A 17,615-nucleotide genomic window follows, 5' to 3' on the forward strand; every position below is an offset into this window, starting at 1 on the left:
GTTAATATATATAGTTATGTATGCATATGAACTGATTTTAAGTTTTAAAGATAATTAATAGACATGTTATAAAATTTTATTTTAATTAAGTTTTGTACCCTATATATATATGTTTTGTGGTAAATATTTTGTCATTCTCAACCGAAGCTACTCCGAGTTACCCATTGAGCAATAAAAAATGTGTGGTTGTTTTACGATCATCAACCGTTCCTGCTTCTTTGCATGCTCTGCTGACTCTGTGGAATCTTGTTTCTGTCAGAGGAAGAAGGAAGGAACCGAATGAAGCCGCAAGGCATGTTTCTTTGTTTGTAGTGGTAGCATTAGAGGGTTTTTCTCGTAGCTAGAATTTATCATGTTCGCCACTGATTTGAAGAACCACATGAAAAAGTTAGAGGATTTGAATAAAAATATAAGTCAAAAAAATACGACTCGTTTTTAAATGAATCAGGCCTTGAATAAGGTTTTTTGACCTTGGTTCAACTCAAATTTGCAACAAAAAGAAAATGTTGTTGTTTTCACTGTTTTGGTCATACTTTGCTGTCATTTCACTTTTACATTACTATTATTTTGTTGTTATTATTTGAATTTTGTATAACTCTTGTTTTATTGTTAATTTTGCCATTATTTTAGAGACATTTGCTTGCTAATTTGAACCTGTCTTAATATTATTTAAGCATAAATATTAATTTTTTAAATTTATTTTCAATTTATTGAGAAATATTTATTTTAATGTTTTTAGTGTATTTAATATATTATAATTTTTAAATTTATTTTTATATAAAATAATAATATAAAAAAATTAATACGGATGAGTACCGAACTCAAATTTTAACATTTTTATCCAAGCCAGGATTGAATAAAATTATAAACCCATTTTTTAGACCAAGCTGAACCCGAACTTAAAAACGGACCTAAAATTATGTTAAAATCCGACCCATAATTACCTCTACTCATAACAAGTTTTTAGCCTTTAATTGAACTGGGGCTCTGCCATTACAGGGCTTTTATAGATTTGAATTTGATCCATTTAGTTCAGGAAATTTTTAAATCTATCTTCTATACTATATTTAAGCTAGTTAGTATTATCCTTAATTGAATTTATAAAATATTTTTTAAAAATTATAATTAATAATATTATTATATTATTATTTACTTTTCACAGTTTTATATAATCTTTAAATGAAAATTTTTTAAATAAAAACTTTAAAGTATGAACATATGTTTAATAACATTAAAATACAAATTTACCACTACCTTACTTATATTTATTATTGAATAAATTAAAAAAAAACATTTTCTTTTATCCACGTTATAATTGTATCTAATTAACACGAATAACAGAGTAAAAGTAGATATAATCCAACCTTATTCATGGGTTATAGTTCAGTTCTCTGGCCCCTCACTTTCCTCCTGCTTTCTCAAACAAAATGTGGTCACTTCATAAAATGCAAATTCAGGGTTAGTAGAGGACAATATGTATACATACATATATATTATGTAAAAGACGTTTGATCATGCTCAAAGTACGTAAGACTGCTAATGTATTTCATTTGTTTGTTTGTATTTTTGGCAGTAAAATTAGACTAGATTTCACTCATCTCTCTTTCTGCACCTCTTCTTGAACCCAAAATTATTAGTGGAATTGAGGTTGATTGTACGGTAACGGACATGTCTATACCTAACCCAAAATACAAATGGTAAAGCTAGAAGCAGCCGCCCAAACGTTTCCAATCTTCTTTATCCACACATGTTTTAGACTAATACGAAAACGTTGGAAATAGTAATATAATAATTAAAATTAAAATAAAACAAAGTGTAAAATGGGGGGCATTGATTCGTATGGTGATAAAAATTTGCAGTAAATAACAAGTTTTCTCATCAAGGAAAGATTCCTCCATGTCCTGGCAGGCAGCTAAGCCAACCTTATTATATATACAAATATATAAAGGCAAAGCCAACGAGCATATTCGTTAATCTTGTTGTCTACTTAGCCAACTCTTTTAGTTATTCTATTCTATTCAATTCAGTTCAGTTCCGAGCCCTGTTCTGTGTGCGATGGCAACAACATCTACGCCACAACCAGATTCATCTTCAAATTTGAGTATAACAGTGGAAAGCAATCCTTCCGATTCAAGACTATCTGAACTGGGGATTCAGTCATGGCCTAAGTAAGTGTGTTTTTCATTCCTATATATGTGTTTTGTAAGTAATTAATGATGATGGGTGTTTGTGGTTGTGGTAGATGGGGATGTCCACCAGGGAAATATATGCTGAAATTTGAGGCAGAAGAGACATGTTATTTGGTGAAAGGGAAAGTGAAGGTGTACCCAAAAGGGTCGTCTGAATATGTAGAGTTTGGAGCAGGCGATCTTGTCACCATCCCTCAGGGTCTTAGTTGTACTTGGGATGTCTCCGTCTCTATTGATAAACACTATAAATTTGCTTCTTCTTCTTCTTCTTCATAAAGTCTACCATCTTCTGTACCATCTCCAATCTCTCCTTTTCTAACCTTATCTATACACGAAAGAGATTATGTACAATTAGATTCAACTGTTTCCTTCAAGTATTAGGTCATATGAATGATTTTTTTTTCTTAAATGATTAATCTAATGGTCCAAAGTTCAATTGGGAGTTAAACTCTGACCTCCTTTGATGGGATTAAATAATTTGTGGAATTTTTAAAGGTTTTTAGTTTATGACATGTGATGGCCAGCAACACTCTCTAGAAGCTCACAAACACTATACCGCTAATTGAGAATAAAATCTCCAAATAATATATTTTTAAATTTATTTTAAAACATTTATCATTATTCTAAACATCGATAATTATTTTGTTCATTATTAAAAAACTCCACAAAAAATTTTAAATAGAAAATATCTTTTTTTAATTATTTATTATACAAATAATATCATTTTAAATCTACTTCTGAAGAGAAAATTTTATGATACACTAGTCGTGACCAATGAAGCCATGCTCTTCACCAAAAAATGAAGGTTTTGTCAGACAAATGACTTGCAAACATTGCACAAGGCACCCTTAATTAGCACAACCTTGATTTCTTCTGTTCTTCTACCTTTACTTCTAAGCATTTCAAAATTCTCGGCTTTTTTTATCTGGGTTTTTCAGAAAATAAGATAAAATGTCTTTTATTTTATGGGTTTTTAGACTTATTCCACAAATGGGATATGGGTGCTGAGAAACTTGCAGCTTTTCTCTTACAGTTTATTACAATGGTTAATATTTGTTGGCCATAAATCTTCACTTGTGATGTTTCCATGGGGGAAGTAGCCGTAGAAACACTTCATTCAATCATATATAACTCCCAAGTGTTTGAATCTTTGTTGATAACGCACACTAGAACTTAGTTCTAATCACAAGTTTTGCTTTTCTTCAAATCACTCCAATGGTTGCCTGAGATGAGCGATCTTGAACTCCAAAGCAAAGCAGCACTTCATTTTACAAGAAGACGTTGAATAAATGTTAATTATCAAATTTATTCCACGTGTTAATTTAGATTGGTGGTGCACAGAGAGGGACACAAACTAAGCCAAATGAAACGACAAAACCATATTGCTAAATGTTGACTTTGCCCGTAAATTACATAATTCAAAGAAAATATTAATATTAAATTTTATATCACGAATCTAGTCTAGTGACTCAATTCATTAGTTTAACATTATTATTAATTTTAAAATGTATCTCACCTTTTTTTGCATAAATAAATATTAATTTTGAATAAAATGATTTATTATATATTAACAAATATTAATTAATTTGAATGCCCTCAAACATGCCTGCCCATTTTCTTTTTTATTTATTTATTCAGAATAGTTTATAATTTCATTATTTTAATCTAAATATCGGATAGGTGATTTTAAGAAAAAAATCGATACCAACCTTTGCAATGTCAATTTTTTTATTATATACTTAAATTTAACATAAAGATTTTAATAGGGACAACAACTAAATTTAAATTTTTAAATTCGAAATTAAAATCCTAAAATAAAAGTGAAATATAAAATTTTGAAACATATTTTAACCTTCAAATATTTATTTTAAAATTAGGCCTAAATACATTAGAAACCATTTTATTTAAAATTAATTTTGATGCCATAAAAATAAAAATGCTTTAAATAAAATAATATACGACATATTATCATTAAATTAAATAAAAAAATATAAACAACTTATAAATAAAAATATAATCAAACATTAGTAGTAAATATTATAAATAACTCTCAAATTTAAAATTTTAAGTTTAAAAGTTTAGATTCTTAGATATCGAGCATAGGATTTAAAATATAATATTTTAATGTTTACTTATAATTAATTATTATTTATGGAATATTCCCCCTTTTATTTATCAACAAGACTATAGGTAAGCGAAAGGCAGCCTCCGACCAAGAAGGAAGCAGCAAGCAAGGGCAGAGTTTGGGCTCAATTCATTGCAGAAATAAAAAATAAAAAATGGAAGAAGCAGATGAGATGGTAACGCCAGGAGAGGTATTAGGAAGAGCCACTGATCTGAAAGCAGGGAAAGGAGCGTACGCCGCCTCTCACAACAACACCATCTACGCTTCCCTTACCGGCTTCCGCCGCATCCAGGCCCCTCCTCCCGCTTCCCATGACAAGGTTTTGGGTCTTTTTTAGTTTTCTTGTTATTTTTATGTTCATCCATTAATAAAAATTCTGGGTTTTACATTTATTAGAGGGTTTTAGCTTAAATAAATATGACCCATTATTGTTTTCCCTTGTCTGGTCATATGTTGTTTCTCAAAGTAATTTTTGGGGTTTTAGTTTAGGCTACTTTGAACAATTTTTGCCCACTTTTTATTACGATATTCTTACAAATAATGTCAAAGGTTTTAGCTTTATTATGTAGGTTAGATAAATTATTCTCTCTTGCCCCCGCCCCCAACCCCACATTGGGATGGAATATATTCTTGTAAGTTTAGGTAGGTATAATTCATACTTTTAGACTTTTAATTGAATCAGTGCTTTGAGAATCAAAATTAATGTTATAGAATGTGTTACTATTCTGGACATTTGTACTGATAATAATTTTATCGTACTCATTTGCAGAGACCAACTGTGGAGGTAACTGGTCACAAAGCCCATGGTCCTGTTCCAGAACCCGGTTCGGTTGTCATTGCCCGAGTAAGTTCTAGATTCATGTTATCAAAGAAACATTTTGACATAGAATCACACTTAAGTTTTTGGTTGGAATGTATGATGTTGATTGCTTGTGCTTCTTTATATGTTGCAAGCATTTATTTACTTTGTGATATCAAAATGTTATTTTTATTTGAATAATAGGTTACTAAGGTGATGGCTAGGACAGTATCAGCTGATATAATGTGTGTTGGTCCGAAATCTGTGAGAGAAAAATTCACTGGTATAATTAGGTACATGATCTTCTTTTCTCTTTTTTTAGGACTAAGCTCGGAGTTTTCTTCTTTGAAAATAATGTAATCGTTTAACATTCAGATATTGGTTTCAATCACAATTACTCAGGAACCGGTTTGCCGATAAACATTGTTAAATGTTAAATATATCCTTGTTGTATTTGTTACCTGGAAACTTTATATATACCTTCTCCCCTCTTGTTCTAACATGAAAGAACTGCTTTCTTTCCTTTAGAACCACATGGTTTACTTTGGTTCTATAATCCAAAGGCTGTATACCCATTTGTTCTCGGGAAATTCGTTTTTCCTTGTAGCCCATGATTCATTTAATAAAAATCATGTTAGGCAGCTAGCCGTTCCATGCAACCAAGTATTCAAACCTTAAATTGGTTGATGAAATTCTCCTTGTTTAACATATCTGTCTTTTTCTCGATATGGATATATCGGCCCATTGATAGTGTGTACTGTCTATTATAAGTTTAAAAAATGCCATTTTCCCATCACCTTCGAGTTGTATAGAGTCCATGAGATTTTGTAATGTTTGATAAATTTATATACTTCTGGCTAGATGTTGCAAAAGGGTATGTATTCATTGAAAGGCTGTTTATTTTAACAGGCAACAGGATGTTAGAGCTACTGAAATTGACAAAGTGGATATGCATTTGTCATTTCGTCCTGGCGATATTGTCAGAGCAGTAGTGGTATCCTTCATGTTGTAGAATGTCTTATTCATAAATCGTAACATTTCATCCAGTCAGTTGTTATTTTAGCGAAATGTGTTGCCATGAATTTCATTTTGTTTATGCAAATGGTTTTCCTTAACATTGTTCCTTTATTAAGCTGTCTCTTGGAGATGCACGGGCTTATTACCTATCCACGGCTAAGAACGAATTAGGCGTCGTGTCTGCTGAAAGCTCAGCTGGTAAGATTGCTCTTCCTTTTCTTTTCTTTTTAACTTTGGCCTGAACCATAGATGTTTCTTATTAGTCCTATTGGCTTCCTACTGTATGCATCCAGTATTGTGTTCAACGACTACTCAACTTCTGTTTCCATTGGATACTATAGGTGCAACAATGGTTCCGATAAGTTGGACTGAGATGCAGTGCCCATTGACTGGCCAAATCGAGCTAAGGAAGGTGGCGAAGGTCGTTAACTAACCCAACTGATACCAAGCTAAGCTAGTAACAGCCTCAAATGTACTCAATTTCAAGTTTTGGCTATTTGAGAAACATGGTTTTAGGCAATTTTGTATCGCAAAGCCCTTCCCTCCCTTATATGTACCTATATTTTCAGGTTTTAACTTTCTTGTTCCATTTTGTAAAACTATATATTGGTGGAGAATTTGAAACATGTTTTCTTTGTGTTTGACTTATTGAATGATACTCCTTTTATTTTTCGAAAAGGAAAATTCCTTTGGTTTTTACTTGTACTATGGTATCCAGGATATCTTCAATTTATATATATATGTGGAAGATTATATTTATATGTGTAGGATATAAGTATTATAAGCATGGAATTTTGACAAATGAAAAGTTTGATATTTATAGACTACATAAATTTCATGTTGCACCAAAAGGAAAATTTTCATGGTGTGCATAAAGTTAGTATCCGGAAATGGATTGTAAAACGGAAATGAAATGGTACTAAAGGAGATAAAAATAGATTTTAAGTATAAAAAAAGATTTATTTCATATATAAATGAGTTAAAGATTATCCAAGATGAAAAAATTCAGATGTGGGTCTGCAATCCTAATAAAACCCCAACCCATATCCACAAGAAAACTAATTTATTTTAAAAAGAAAGGTATAAAAAGTAAGTGGAAGAAGCTAACTTCCAAAACGATCGAAAAATCCCAACAGTTTCTGGCTTTGAACAACTCAAAAACTTTGAAACATGTCTTCTTGTTCATCATCTTCTTTTTCTCTGCTTAAACCTCTAACCTTTCCTTCAACTCCATGCCCCTCTCCTGCCCTTCTATTTCACAATAATCCCAATTACATCCCCTTCAAAACCACTTCCAATCACTCCAAAACTCTCCACCTCTCAAAGCGTCTAACCATTCCATTTGCTCTCACTGAATCCGACTCTCCCAAGTCCCTTCAACCCGACCTTCAAACCCTTCTCCTGCAACTTGCTGTATGTGCTAAATTCATTGCCTTTTTTTTATCGAATTTTGTTCTTTGTATTTGTTTTCGTAATGCCATTTTGGATGGTTGCAGGATAGCTTTGATCTTCCATCGGATTACTTTTCCCAGTTACCGAACGATCTTCGTTTAGACGTAAGATGAATTTGATGACCCTTTGGGATATAATTAACAATGTTTTTTTTGGTGGGGGGGTTATGGGTTTTTTAAAGCAGGTAAAAAAATTGATGATGTTTGTGGGTATTGTAAATGTGTGTTTTAGTTGAATGATGCTGCTTTTGATCTTTCAAATGGGCCTGTGATTGATGAGGTTAGTTATCTTTACTCTTTATTTTGGTTGCTTAATTTCTTCAATTAAAGTTTCAGTCTTCAAAATTCTTTTGAGATTATTTGAAAAGGATGAATTGCAAGATTATATAGAAAGATTAAACCATATATGTTTTGCTAAAAAGGATTCTGGAATATGGTCTTGAGAAATGGGTGATGCTTTATTTCCATATTGAGAGTCTCATTGTTAATGACTCCAATTGTGTAGCATATACATAGGATGCAAACAATGGCTTCTTATCTAGTTATCTTCTTGTTAATGGTGTTGTCCCACATCGATTAATTCTTAGATTTCTCAAGGTCTTGTATTCGAGTTCATGTGTGTTATGTTCTTCCTGTCTGAATTCATATGCGGTTGTTCGTGTATAGGCCATCATCGCCCTTGTTAATTTACAAGAGAGAAATGTTATATCACATTATGTCCTAGGTTGCCTGTGATCTTGTATTCAGACTGTGCCTATCTACCTTTCTTGCCAATTGGTTTTAAATTGTAGACTAAAACACGGTTTTAGGTTGAATGCTTAACACTGACGTGTCGTTTCTAGTTCATGACAGCCCTCATTTGCAGATATCCACCATTACTAAGTCTAAGTTCGCATAATTTGATGCCTGAACCAATTTGGGGAACAATTCTCATTCTCTATCATGCTTTCAGGAATTGTACAAATTGTTCAATCAACGATAGGCATTTTGTTAGCAGCTTGTACAAGTTTCGATATCAACTATACAGTGTTGTTGATAACCTTTTTGGTACGAACCAGAATAAAACCGGTCATAAGGAACTTATCTCTTTGAATGATTTTTTCAGTGTGGTATGGAGTTGGGAGAAACATTATTAAATCTCTCAAGAGCTTGGGAGTCAGCTGATACATCAACTTCGTATGCATTAGCAAGCAAGCTCCCGTTGCTTGCCAACTCTTTGACTGACAGCGCAAAATTAGGCAAGAAAAAAGCATCTGCAAATGACATCTAAATATCAATCTTAGAGAAATTTATTTCTAAAATCTTGTTAGTTTCCAACTATTTGCTGCTTTTAGCATTTGGAAGGCGCTTGGTAGCTGCTGGAAGAAGGTTCCAGGCTATGGGACAGTATGGTCAAGGCGAACTTCAAAAGGTATTTCAAGTAACCCGGAAATAGATGCTTTTTCTTGTATCGTTGTCGATTTTATGAGCCCATATTACTCCAATTCTTCATTTTCCTTGAAACCTCCATTTCCAACGCATGTAGATTTGGAGGTATGGTCCTCTAAATGTAAGGAAAGCTTCGAAAAATTCAATATTACCCGTATCCAGTACCCTGAGTCTATGTAACATAGTCATGAACATTCTAACTTATTTTCATACTGATTGAAGAGATACTGAACTATGTATTGTAGCTCATGATCAAGAAACAAGGAAATTGCACAGAGGACCTCAACCTCAACTCAGATCACTAGTCCCATGTCCAAGTTTTCTTGATATTTTTAACCCCAACCCTAGAAAACTCTTATATTGTCTTAAAATTTGAAAAAGATTCACATTGAACCATTGTAGATAGCAAAAGCAGTGAATGCAGCTGGAAAACTTCTGTCTGCAAGTTCAATATCTGCAACAACTGAAGAACAACCAAAAACGGAAACTAGAATGTTTAAGGTAGATGGAATTTCTCCACCTGTTCTAGAACGTATATTCAATTGAATGCACCTAAAGTAATTATTGAGTAGAAGTTTTTTTCCACTTGCAGTTTGGAGAACTTCAGGTTGAGGTAACATCGGAGAAAGCTAACATTGGAGCTGCAATAGGTTTCGTTTTCGGGTAAACATCTCATTTATGCTGTAATTTCTGTTAAACATATCCTAAAACTATGTTAAATAACAGCTCTTACTAATTGAAAATTCCAGGATTCTTTCATGGCAAATAGCTCAGGGCATCCAAAGCATTCCGGAGAGTTCATTGGAATATGCAAATGACAATGCTCTGCTTCTAGCTAAGGTGCCTGAAAATTCTCTCATAACAGTTAAACTGTTGCTATTGATACTAAAACTTGAAACTCTATGATGCAGTCATTAAGAGGAGCACTACTTGCAGTTTTCTATTCATCCACAATCTTGTCCGTTTTCACCACCATTGGACTTCTCTTACTTGGAAGACAACTAAAGTCTGAGGGAAAGTAACCTTCTTCGAGCTTTCTTGCCCCGATTTTGCTTGTGAGTTGGCTAGACTTGACAATGAGCTTCCAGCAGGAATAATGGCATCAAGGACCAGGAAGGCTGCTATTCGGCCTGTCCTTCAAAATTACCAGATTCCAACTTGTTGCTGATTTCTGGTTAGTTATCTGGGTTATACATTTCCACGTCAACAAAAGAGATTTTGGTATATAAGCTGCCAATGTTTCTCAAAGTTCGATTTTAAATTATAGAATAACTCTATTAGCCTACTTCATTTGGATATTATTTGTAAGGGGCTTTGGTTTAATCTTGGGACTTGAGTGCAGATATTACCATTCTAAAGTAGATGCAAATCTAAATAGTAACAAGCAGATTATGAATTGAGATATTCGATAAATTAAGTTCAAAAATTAGGATCTTTCAAACATTACTAATATCAACCCAACTATCATCCCCAAGAAAGGAGATTATAATAAGAGCAAGATGGCAATTAATACATCTAAGGTAAACACACAATTTAAATTCACCTTAGGCCTATCTATCTAAATCATTGTACAATGATCTTCCCACTTCACTGGTGCTAAAACTATCAATGCATCCACCCTTTGTCTAGAAATCTTTACAAGTTATGTGGGCCACAAGGGGTGCTAAACAATCTTATCTAGTGACAAAATTTAAAGTTACAACAGTGCCATTCACCAGTCACCACCGGCTGTGATATCGATGGCTACTATACCGAGATGAATAATCCAAGTAGCTGTTGTCCCATCTTTCATCGGTCTCATATTCAAATCCATGAGCTCTTGGAGAATATCTTGAACCATAGGAGCCATGACTACCAAAATCTTCATATACCAAGGGGCTCCTTCTACCCCTCTCATAATACGACCTTCCTGAGGTGGGGCTTCGTGGCCTTGGAATAGGATGTCTTGGACTGTTAAAACCGTATGGTGAATCATAATTACCATACCTTGGGGGATGGGATGAGCTAACTCTGGAGTCAACTCCGGGAGGGCCTTCATCCTCATAATCACTAAAATACCTTCGTTCCAGCCCTCTGCTGCCAGATTCAGAAGAATGGTTTACTCTATGGTGCGATTGTGACCTACTCTTGAATGATTCAGAACTTGGACTAGGAGCCCAAAGTTTTTCATCTGCCTCAACAGGGATCGGTGCATTTATTCCTGGAAATTCAACTGTCATTTTCATCTGTGGTTCAGGCTGCTGCACCATCTCAGCAATTTCTCCATCTTCCTGTCCTTCATCGGTTTCCACATCAGCATATATTGTAATTCCAGATGGCTCATCCTCGTCAGGGGCTGAAAATTTTAGAGATGGTCAATTTAAAGTAGCATGAGAAAATAACAAGTCAATGTTAAAGCTGCTAACGCATAATTTAAATTGGCATACAATGGTACAATCTAGACACGGTGGTTAGAGATCAGAAGATGCGAATTTAAGAGCAAGCTATAAGGGGAAGCCATTTTTATTTGTGGCCCGGAATTCAATAAAATTTGTAGACTTCGCGTCTTTTCCTCTACCAAACACTTTGCATACTTATTTTACTTTCTTGATGCTTAAGATGTGGGGCCCTTAGGACATTGTCCCAATTATTTGCAGCAACTAGTAAATGTTTATTGGTCAACCCCTCATCTTTATCTGTAAACCATGACACATTATGTATCTCATAACTATTTATCACACAAGACAACTGAAACAGTTGGGGCAAATGGCATGGCCCTTAAGAGAAAGCAGACTGCAATTTCTTCCAATCATGATTATTTACCAATAACGTTTCAAGGCAACAGCTTCAAATAAGGTTGAAAGTCTATAGATCAGATGTGTTAAGTTACCTAGATATCCCGGTGGGTACCCAATTTCTCGCATTCTATTAAGCCACGGTGGAGGGTCGAACTCCTGTGGAAGCAAATGAATAAGGAATTTTAATTCTCAAGGGAAAAAGGCAGTCCCAATTCCATCATTATCTATGGATGAATATATTAACAAAAATGAGAAACAACTTAAACAGTTATTACTATCGAATTAAACATAAAGGCATAACTAGAGATATGGCAATATTTCATGTTTAGCCAGAAAGTGTGCTTTCCATCAAAGGAGAGAATGTTTTCTGTTAGCTATGTAGAAATAAGCCAATAGTCCATGCCCATTATGCACAACAAGAGAGAATGTGTTTGTTAGTGATGTAGAATAAGTCAATGGTCCACGGCCATTAAGAACAAAAGGAAAAGGCAGAATATGTTCGTTAGCTAATACTTGGCACAGGTTAATGGAGTGAACATGCTTGGTATTAATGCTAATCATGCAATGAGAAAATAAAACGAAAGCAAGAGAAAACTTTTGGAACTTCAGCACTGGACACAAAATCAAGTTGATTTCCAATATATTTGGGTCTATCATTAGGTACCACAAAAAGGGGGCGGTGGGAGTTGTCATGGAATGGAAGGAGAGTATTACCCCAAGGCCTAATAGTTGTCGCGTTTCAGCACCAAGAACACCAGGCTTTAGATCATCATACTTTCCACCTTGAGAGTTCTGATAATAGCGAGTTGCATTGCGAGAAGCAGCACTCTGATTACGTTTGGACTTTTGGTGTTGCTTTCGAGCATTGTTGACAGCAACATTGTCGCGAGGCTTTGGGCATTGCTTTAGGGAATGACTATAAGAACCACAGTTGAAACAACGGGAAGCCTCATCTTGTATCTCCAGGCCTCTACAAGTTGCAACATTAATAGGTAAGAGAACATTGAACATTTAAGGTGGAAGGGAAAACATAGAAGTAGGAGAGCCACTCAGGCCACAAGCTGCACCATGCTTATAGTAACATCAACCAAACAGACAACTTTTTTTGGAAAATTTAATATAATTTATTGGCAAGAAAAGGTTTCCTTGCTATGATTTCTATTTTGTATTTAATAATTACAACTGGTGATCAGTATATTAACTGATTAAACTGTCAACATACCACTTCTATATTTATTTGTGCAATGAGGATTGCTGCATTTAGATTGCAATAACTGAACAAAACAAAATTTACTAACAAAAACAAGAGGAACTTGCTAAAGCAGTTAAAGTAGACTCTGATTTCCAAAACCCACATCCAATGTATCAATCTGACCAACCAACCAATCACATATTTTGGGATAAAAGATACAGCTGCTAAATGAGTCAGCATTGCACATGCAATAAAGCAACAATAAGAATGAGCAAGAGCATAGACAAGTCGAAACAATTGTTTTGGGGAGTTTGTATGCATGCATCTATTCTAAGCACACAATCGTTTTGGATGCTATTAAGAACTATAAAAGAGCAGTCATGAAAGTGCAAGCGCATAAAATAGGCCCTTAAATCTTATAACAAACTAGCATGTCATTATCATTTACATGGTGAACAATATTACAAAAAACACAAATGATACCTACCCTTCCAAATTACTTGAAGCATCTGCTGAAGTCAAACCCATTGCAAACCCACGATCATAAAGTGGCACAATATTACCATCCAGTGGGATGAACTCCATATCATGCAGATTCCTTCTTTGATCGTCAATCCAGAATGACTACAAATCCAATAAAAAACAAAACTAATATATTGAGAGAATACAATAAACTCTAGCGCAAGAATCAGACCTTTTAAAACAGAAATTTCAGATCTCGAGATGTGCATAACATTGATAATTAGTAGGGGAGGAATGGTAAGGATTGAAATGTCAGATCCCTTTTTCAAGAGAAAGGAATTTGCTCATGATTTAGAATTCAGATAATGAAGAATTAATTACACGATAACAGATTGCCAATGATATTAAAGAAAGAGAAGGCTAAAAGGTACAAAACTGTACCTCTAATAACAACCATTCCAACAACAAAAATCTAAATACATACATCAGGCACAGAACATGGAAGTCTAGGGGATTAAAGACAAGCTTACCACGGCAGAGGGCTTATCTGCACCAACACGTAGAGCAGGAAAGTAGGTCTTTTCTCCTGATTCTGTAAGTTCATTTTCCTGACCAGATTGAATTACATTCAGTTTCATTTAATGTGAAGGATAAAAATACTGCACTGTGTAACAATATAAGGCACAGATGCATACACATGCTTATGCACCCACATGCTCAGAAATTAATCCATCTGCATATGCATATTCACTTAAATGCATACCTATTGACACGCCATCCTTCCATCAGAACAGACACAATCAGACAAATATAAATGCACCCATCCATCTATCAACACAGACTTCAGTAGGAGACACTGGTTGAGATATAATCTCTCTTTGAAAGTTACAGTTAATGATTAAATTCAAAATTCAAACAAATGAACGCACTTAGAAGTACTAGATGGTCCAAACGAACACCACAAGTTCATAAAATACCTAATTCAATCTAAAATGCAGGTACTGTAAAACAGTAATTGCCATTATATTCTCAAAAAAGGAAGAATATGATACCCTCAAGGAAAAAAACTAAAATATACAATCTGGAGATAGGGAACTATGAATGATAAATCCAAGCTATACCCTCAGTTCTAAATTAGAAAAAGGATTCAAATATGATGAATGGAGATAGAAAATTGAAAACCAAGAATTTAACCAGACATACTTGCAATGAAGAACCCTGTTCAGCTTGCCACTCTGACCACTTCTGCAAAAGCTCCTCAAGCTTCTGTTTACTAGCTCTGGAAAAAAGTAAGAGGGAGATAAGAATAAGGAATATAACCTAAAAGAATGTAAAATATAACCCAAACACACTCTATCTCAATTAATCATATTTCTGTCTATTAAACAGAACTTCAAGAAAAGGAATAAAAACATGAAACTTTTCATTCTTTGATTTTCAGAATTAATCTCCGGCCCTAACCTTGTTAAGAAATTATACACAATACGAATAGAAGGTTGCCGGTCATCAAATGTCATCCGAGGTCTCTTAACAACAGCTGACACATTGAATTATGGAAAACAAAAATCATCATGCCATAGGCTCTACGGAAATATTTACTAATGTAATATGCAATTGAGCTTATGAAACATACAAATACAGAAGCAAAGCTCTTATATGAGAGTCAGCGAATACACAAGAAAGAAAGCAACAATAACAACTGAGAAGCAGGATACAAATACCATCCATTGTGTGGTTCTGGATGGGACTTCCATTTTCGAGATCAAGACACCGCTTTTTGGTAGACATTGAAGAGCCATCCAATTTCTCTTCAACCTTAAATGATTCAGAATGAGCTCCAGAGCTAACCTCATCCAGTTTCTTTTCAACTCTAAGAGCTTCAGTTATTTCATCACTTATTTCCATGTCAGATGAATCACCAGCAAGAGTGTTGTCTACCTTTGCTTCCACAATTAAATTGTTCTGAGGATTTCTAATATCTCCTTCATTCAGCTGCAGGATCTCAGCTTTCACTTCACCATCTTTAGCCTCAGCATTATTACGTTGAGAATCTACTTGATGAAGTCCATCATCCACATCCCGAAGTTCACCACTCTCACTTCCAGACATAGAATTACTAGACGCAGGAAGGGTGATGAAATCCTGACCTCCCACACTTGTATTACTGCATTACATGATCCCTTATTAGCAAATTACAATGTAATCGACACATAACCAGCTACTATCATGAATCAATAGACGAATTATTTTCAGTGCTTTGGACCCATATATGTATTTAGAGTTTTGTATTTGGAATAGTTTTTAGTAAGGAAGAGTTCAGGTCTTCTATTATTTTCTTCTTAAAATTCATAAGCAATCTGTTATCATGAAACATTATTTTGTCATCAGTAAATTCAAAATCACGAGTGAAATTCTTTTTCTCTTCAAAAAAGCGGTTGTTCAATTATTTACTCCCTTAAATAAAACAACAAATAATGCAATAAAATTGGATATAAATGAAAAAGAAAACCTATAAAGGTTAAATAAAATGAAGGAATCTAGTTTTTGCACTACTAACCTTTCATTCATGATCTACTAATTTGGACTTGTAGAGGACTGAAGGATGCAAGTCACACTGCAAAAACAGATATCAAAACACCCATAAGAACTAAAATCCTATTCCAATCCCCTGAAATATAAAACAAGTCATATCCAAGTTTGATATCATAAACAAGGCATAGTGCAGCAGAAGAAGCAGAAGAAAAAATAAATACGTAACTCAATCAAGCACTGACAGAGAAAATAAGTCACCTAGTGAGCCCATAAAACCAAGATAATATAACCCAAATTTCCCAAACATTGAGAAGCAGATCTCCACAAATGAAAGTAATAAAGGTAACCAACCGTAACGAATATCAAATAATAAAGAGACAACAAGAAGATCAATTTAATACCAAATAAAGCTGAAATCAAATTGTTTAAGTTCCCAGATCACTTCTCATCCTCGCAAAATATCTCTTTCTTTAATGCACTTCTGAATTTAACTAAACTAAAAAAAGTTAAAAACAAAAAGAAACTTCTTTCATTATTTCCTTTACATGCAAACTATAAAACATGTTTTGCTTTTCTTTTCAGATCTCAATGGCTCATTTATGAGAGAGAGAGAAAAAGGAAAAGGAAAAGAGAAACAAACCAGCAATTTTAGGAATGAGCAACTAAAATTTTATGGGTCAACCGAAAGTTTTCAAGAAAATAAAATTGAGAAAGGAGGAAGTGGAAGAGAAAATTTTTAAAACCCTAGAAATTTCATAATTATCGAAAGAAATTACCAAAGTTGGGTGATGGAGTTATAGTGACGAGGCTGTGATTCGGGAGAAGATGACAAAGAAAAGGAAGTGCCGGCGGGGTAAGTAGGGAAATCCGGCGCGGCTGGTTGAGGTTGTGAAGAAGAAAAGATGTGAAGCAAATTGAGGTTTTTATAAATGCAAAGGCAAAAGAGAAGGAAGAAGAGGAAGCGATTGGAGGCTAAAGGCCAAGCTCAAAAATTAGGTAAAATTACAAAAATAATCACATATCTTTGTTTAAATTTATGTTTTGAAATTTTATAAATATCCTTCACGAAAAGACATTTAAGTCCAACATGACACGAAAGGAATAAAAAACAGATTATATAATATTATGTATAATTTCAATCATTTTGTGAATGATAAGGAGGAGTATAGTGAGATAATAATATGTGGAGACATTCGTACTAGGGATATGTTTTTTTTTTATATAATTAATCATTCCAAATTGTCATAGATTTCAAACTTTTGAGCTGTATTTAAATGGTTTCCCTTCTCCAACAAAAATATTGTGACTTTATCTCAACAAAAGTCCCTCCTTTAGTTTGGTCCAATCTACAGGTTTCTTTGGGTGCTACACAACCCAATAAATTGAGACTCTTTTAAAAAAATTATAAAATATAATATAATGAAATAAAAAGATATACTAGTAATTTCATTAAAATAATGCGTTTTATTACTTTAAGTGAATAAGATATTTTCTAACAAAATTCCAAAAAAAAAAAACCATTTTTCATTCAATCACATAAAGTCATAAAGAAAAAGTATGCAGTAGTATATTAGGGGGAGAAGCTAAATATAAGGTTGACTTAAATGACTTTATTAGTTAAAACTCAAAGATGCCGTCAAATT

General features: G+C 33.8%; 4 protein-coding genes across 8 annotated transcripts; 3 read left to right on the top strand and 1 right to left on the bottom strand.

The window, feature by feature from the left end:
* Window positions 1-1,905: 1,905 nt before the first annotated feature.
* Window positions 1,906-2,622, top strand: LOC107939998 (uncharacterized). Its single transcript, XM_016873411.2, has 2 exons — window positions 1,906-2,168; window positions 2,243-2,622. The coding sequence occupies exons 1-2, from the start codon at window positions 2,056-2,058 to the stop codon at window positions 2,463-2,465; spliced, it is 336 nt and encodes a 111-aa protein (XP_016728900.1). The 5' UTR covers window positions 1,906-2,055; the 3' UTR covers window positions 2,466-2,622.
* Window positions 2,623-4,328: 1,706 nt separating this feature from the next.
* Window positions 4,329-6,778, top strand: LOC107936888 (exosome complex component CSL4). Its single transcript, XM_016869669.2, has 6 exons — window positions 4,329-4,633; window positions 5,084-5,158; window positions 5,318-5,406; window positions 6,023-6,107; window positions 6,247-6,328; window positions 6,472-6,778. Exons 1-6 carry the CDS (start codon window positions 4,469-4,471, stop codon window positions 6,561-6,563), a joined length of 588 nt encoding a protein of 195 aa, XP_016725158.1. The 5' UTR covers window positions 4,329-4,468; the 3' UTR covers window positions 6,564-6,778.
* Window positions 6,779-7,148: 370 nt separating this feature from the next.
* Window positions 7,149-10,370, top strand: LOC107936878 (uncharacterized). The gene is made up of 9 exons (XM_016869658.2): window positions 7,149-7,543; window positions 7,627-7,686; window positions 7,814-7,861; window positions 8,687-8,819; window positions 8,916-8,992; window positions 9,412-9,510; window positions 9,602-9,672; window positions 9,759-9,849; window positions 9,921-10,370. The coding sequence occupies exons 1-9, from the start codon at window positions 7,301-7,303 to the stop codon at window positions 10,029-10,031; spliced, it is 933 nt and encodes a 310-aa protein (XP_016725147.1). The 5' UTR covers window positions 7,149-7,300; the 3' UTR covers window positions 10,032-10,370.
* A 28-nt stretch (window positions 10,371-10,398) lies between these two features.
* Window positions 10,399-16,985, bottom strand: LOC107936855 (zinc finger CCHC domain-containing protein 8). 5 transcript variants are annotated; one of them, XM_041109232.1, is made up of 11 exons: window positions 16,749-16,977; window positions 16,374-16,468; window positions 15,998-16,054; window positions 15,162-15,604; window positions 14,902-14,977; window positions 14,644-14,719; window positions 13,971-14,048; window positions 13,466-13,602; window positions 12,501-12,756; window positions 11,879-11,942; window positions 10,399-11,344 (listed from the first exon to the last, which is right to left on the bottom strand). In XM_041109232.1, exons 3-11 carry the CDS (start codon window positions 16,006-16,008, stop codon window positions 10,728-10,730), a joined length of 1,758 nt encoding a protein of 585 aa, XP_040965166.1. In that variant the 5' UTR covers window positions 16,009-16,054; window positions 16,374-16,468; window positions 16,749-16,977; the 3' UTR covers window positions 10,399-10,727. The 5 variants fall into 5 exon arrangements, with proteins under 5 accessions (XP_040965166.1, XP_016725131.2, XP_016725122.2 ...); XM_016869642.2 differs by having other exon boundaries at window positions 15,156-15,604; window positions 16,749-16,976; XM_016869633.2 differs by lacking the exon at window positions 16,374-16,468 and having other exon boundaries at window positions 15,156-15,604; window positions 16,749-16,985.
* Window positions 16,986-17,615: the final 630 nt, after the last annotated feature.

The sequence above is a fragment of the Gossypium hirsutum genome, chromosome D13 (assembly GCF_007990345.1).
Source record: "Gossypium hirsutum isolate 1008001.06 chromosome D13, Gossypium_hirsutum_v2.1, whole genome shotgun sequence".
Classification (NCBI taxonomy): domain Eukaryota; kingdom Viridiplantae; phylum Streptophyta; class Magnoliopsida; order Malvales; family Malvaceae; genus Gossypium; species Gossypium hirsutum.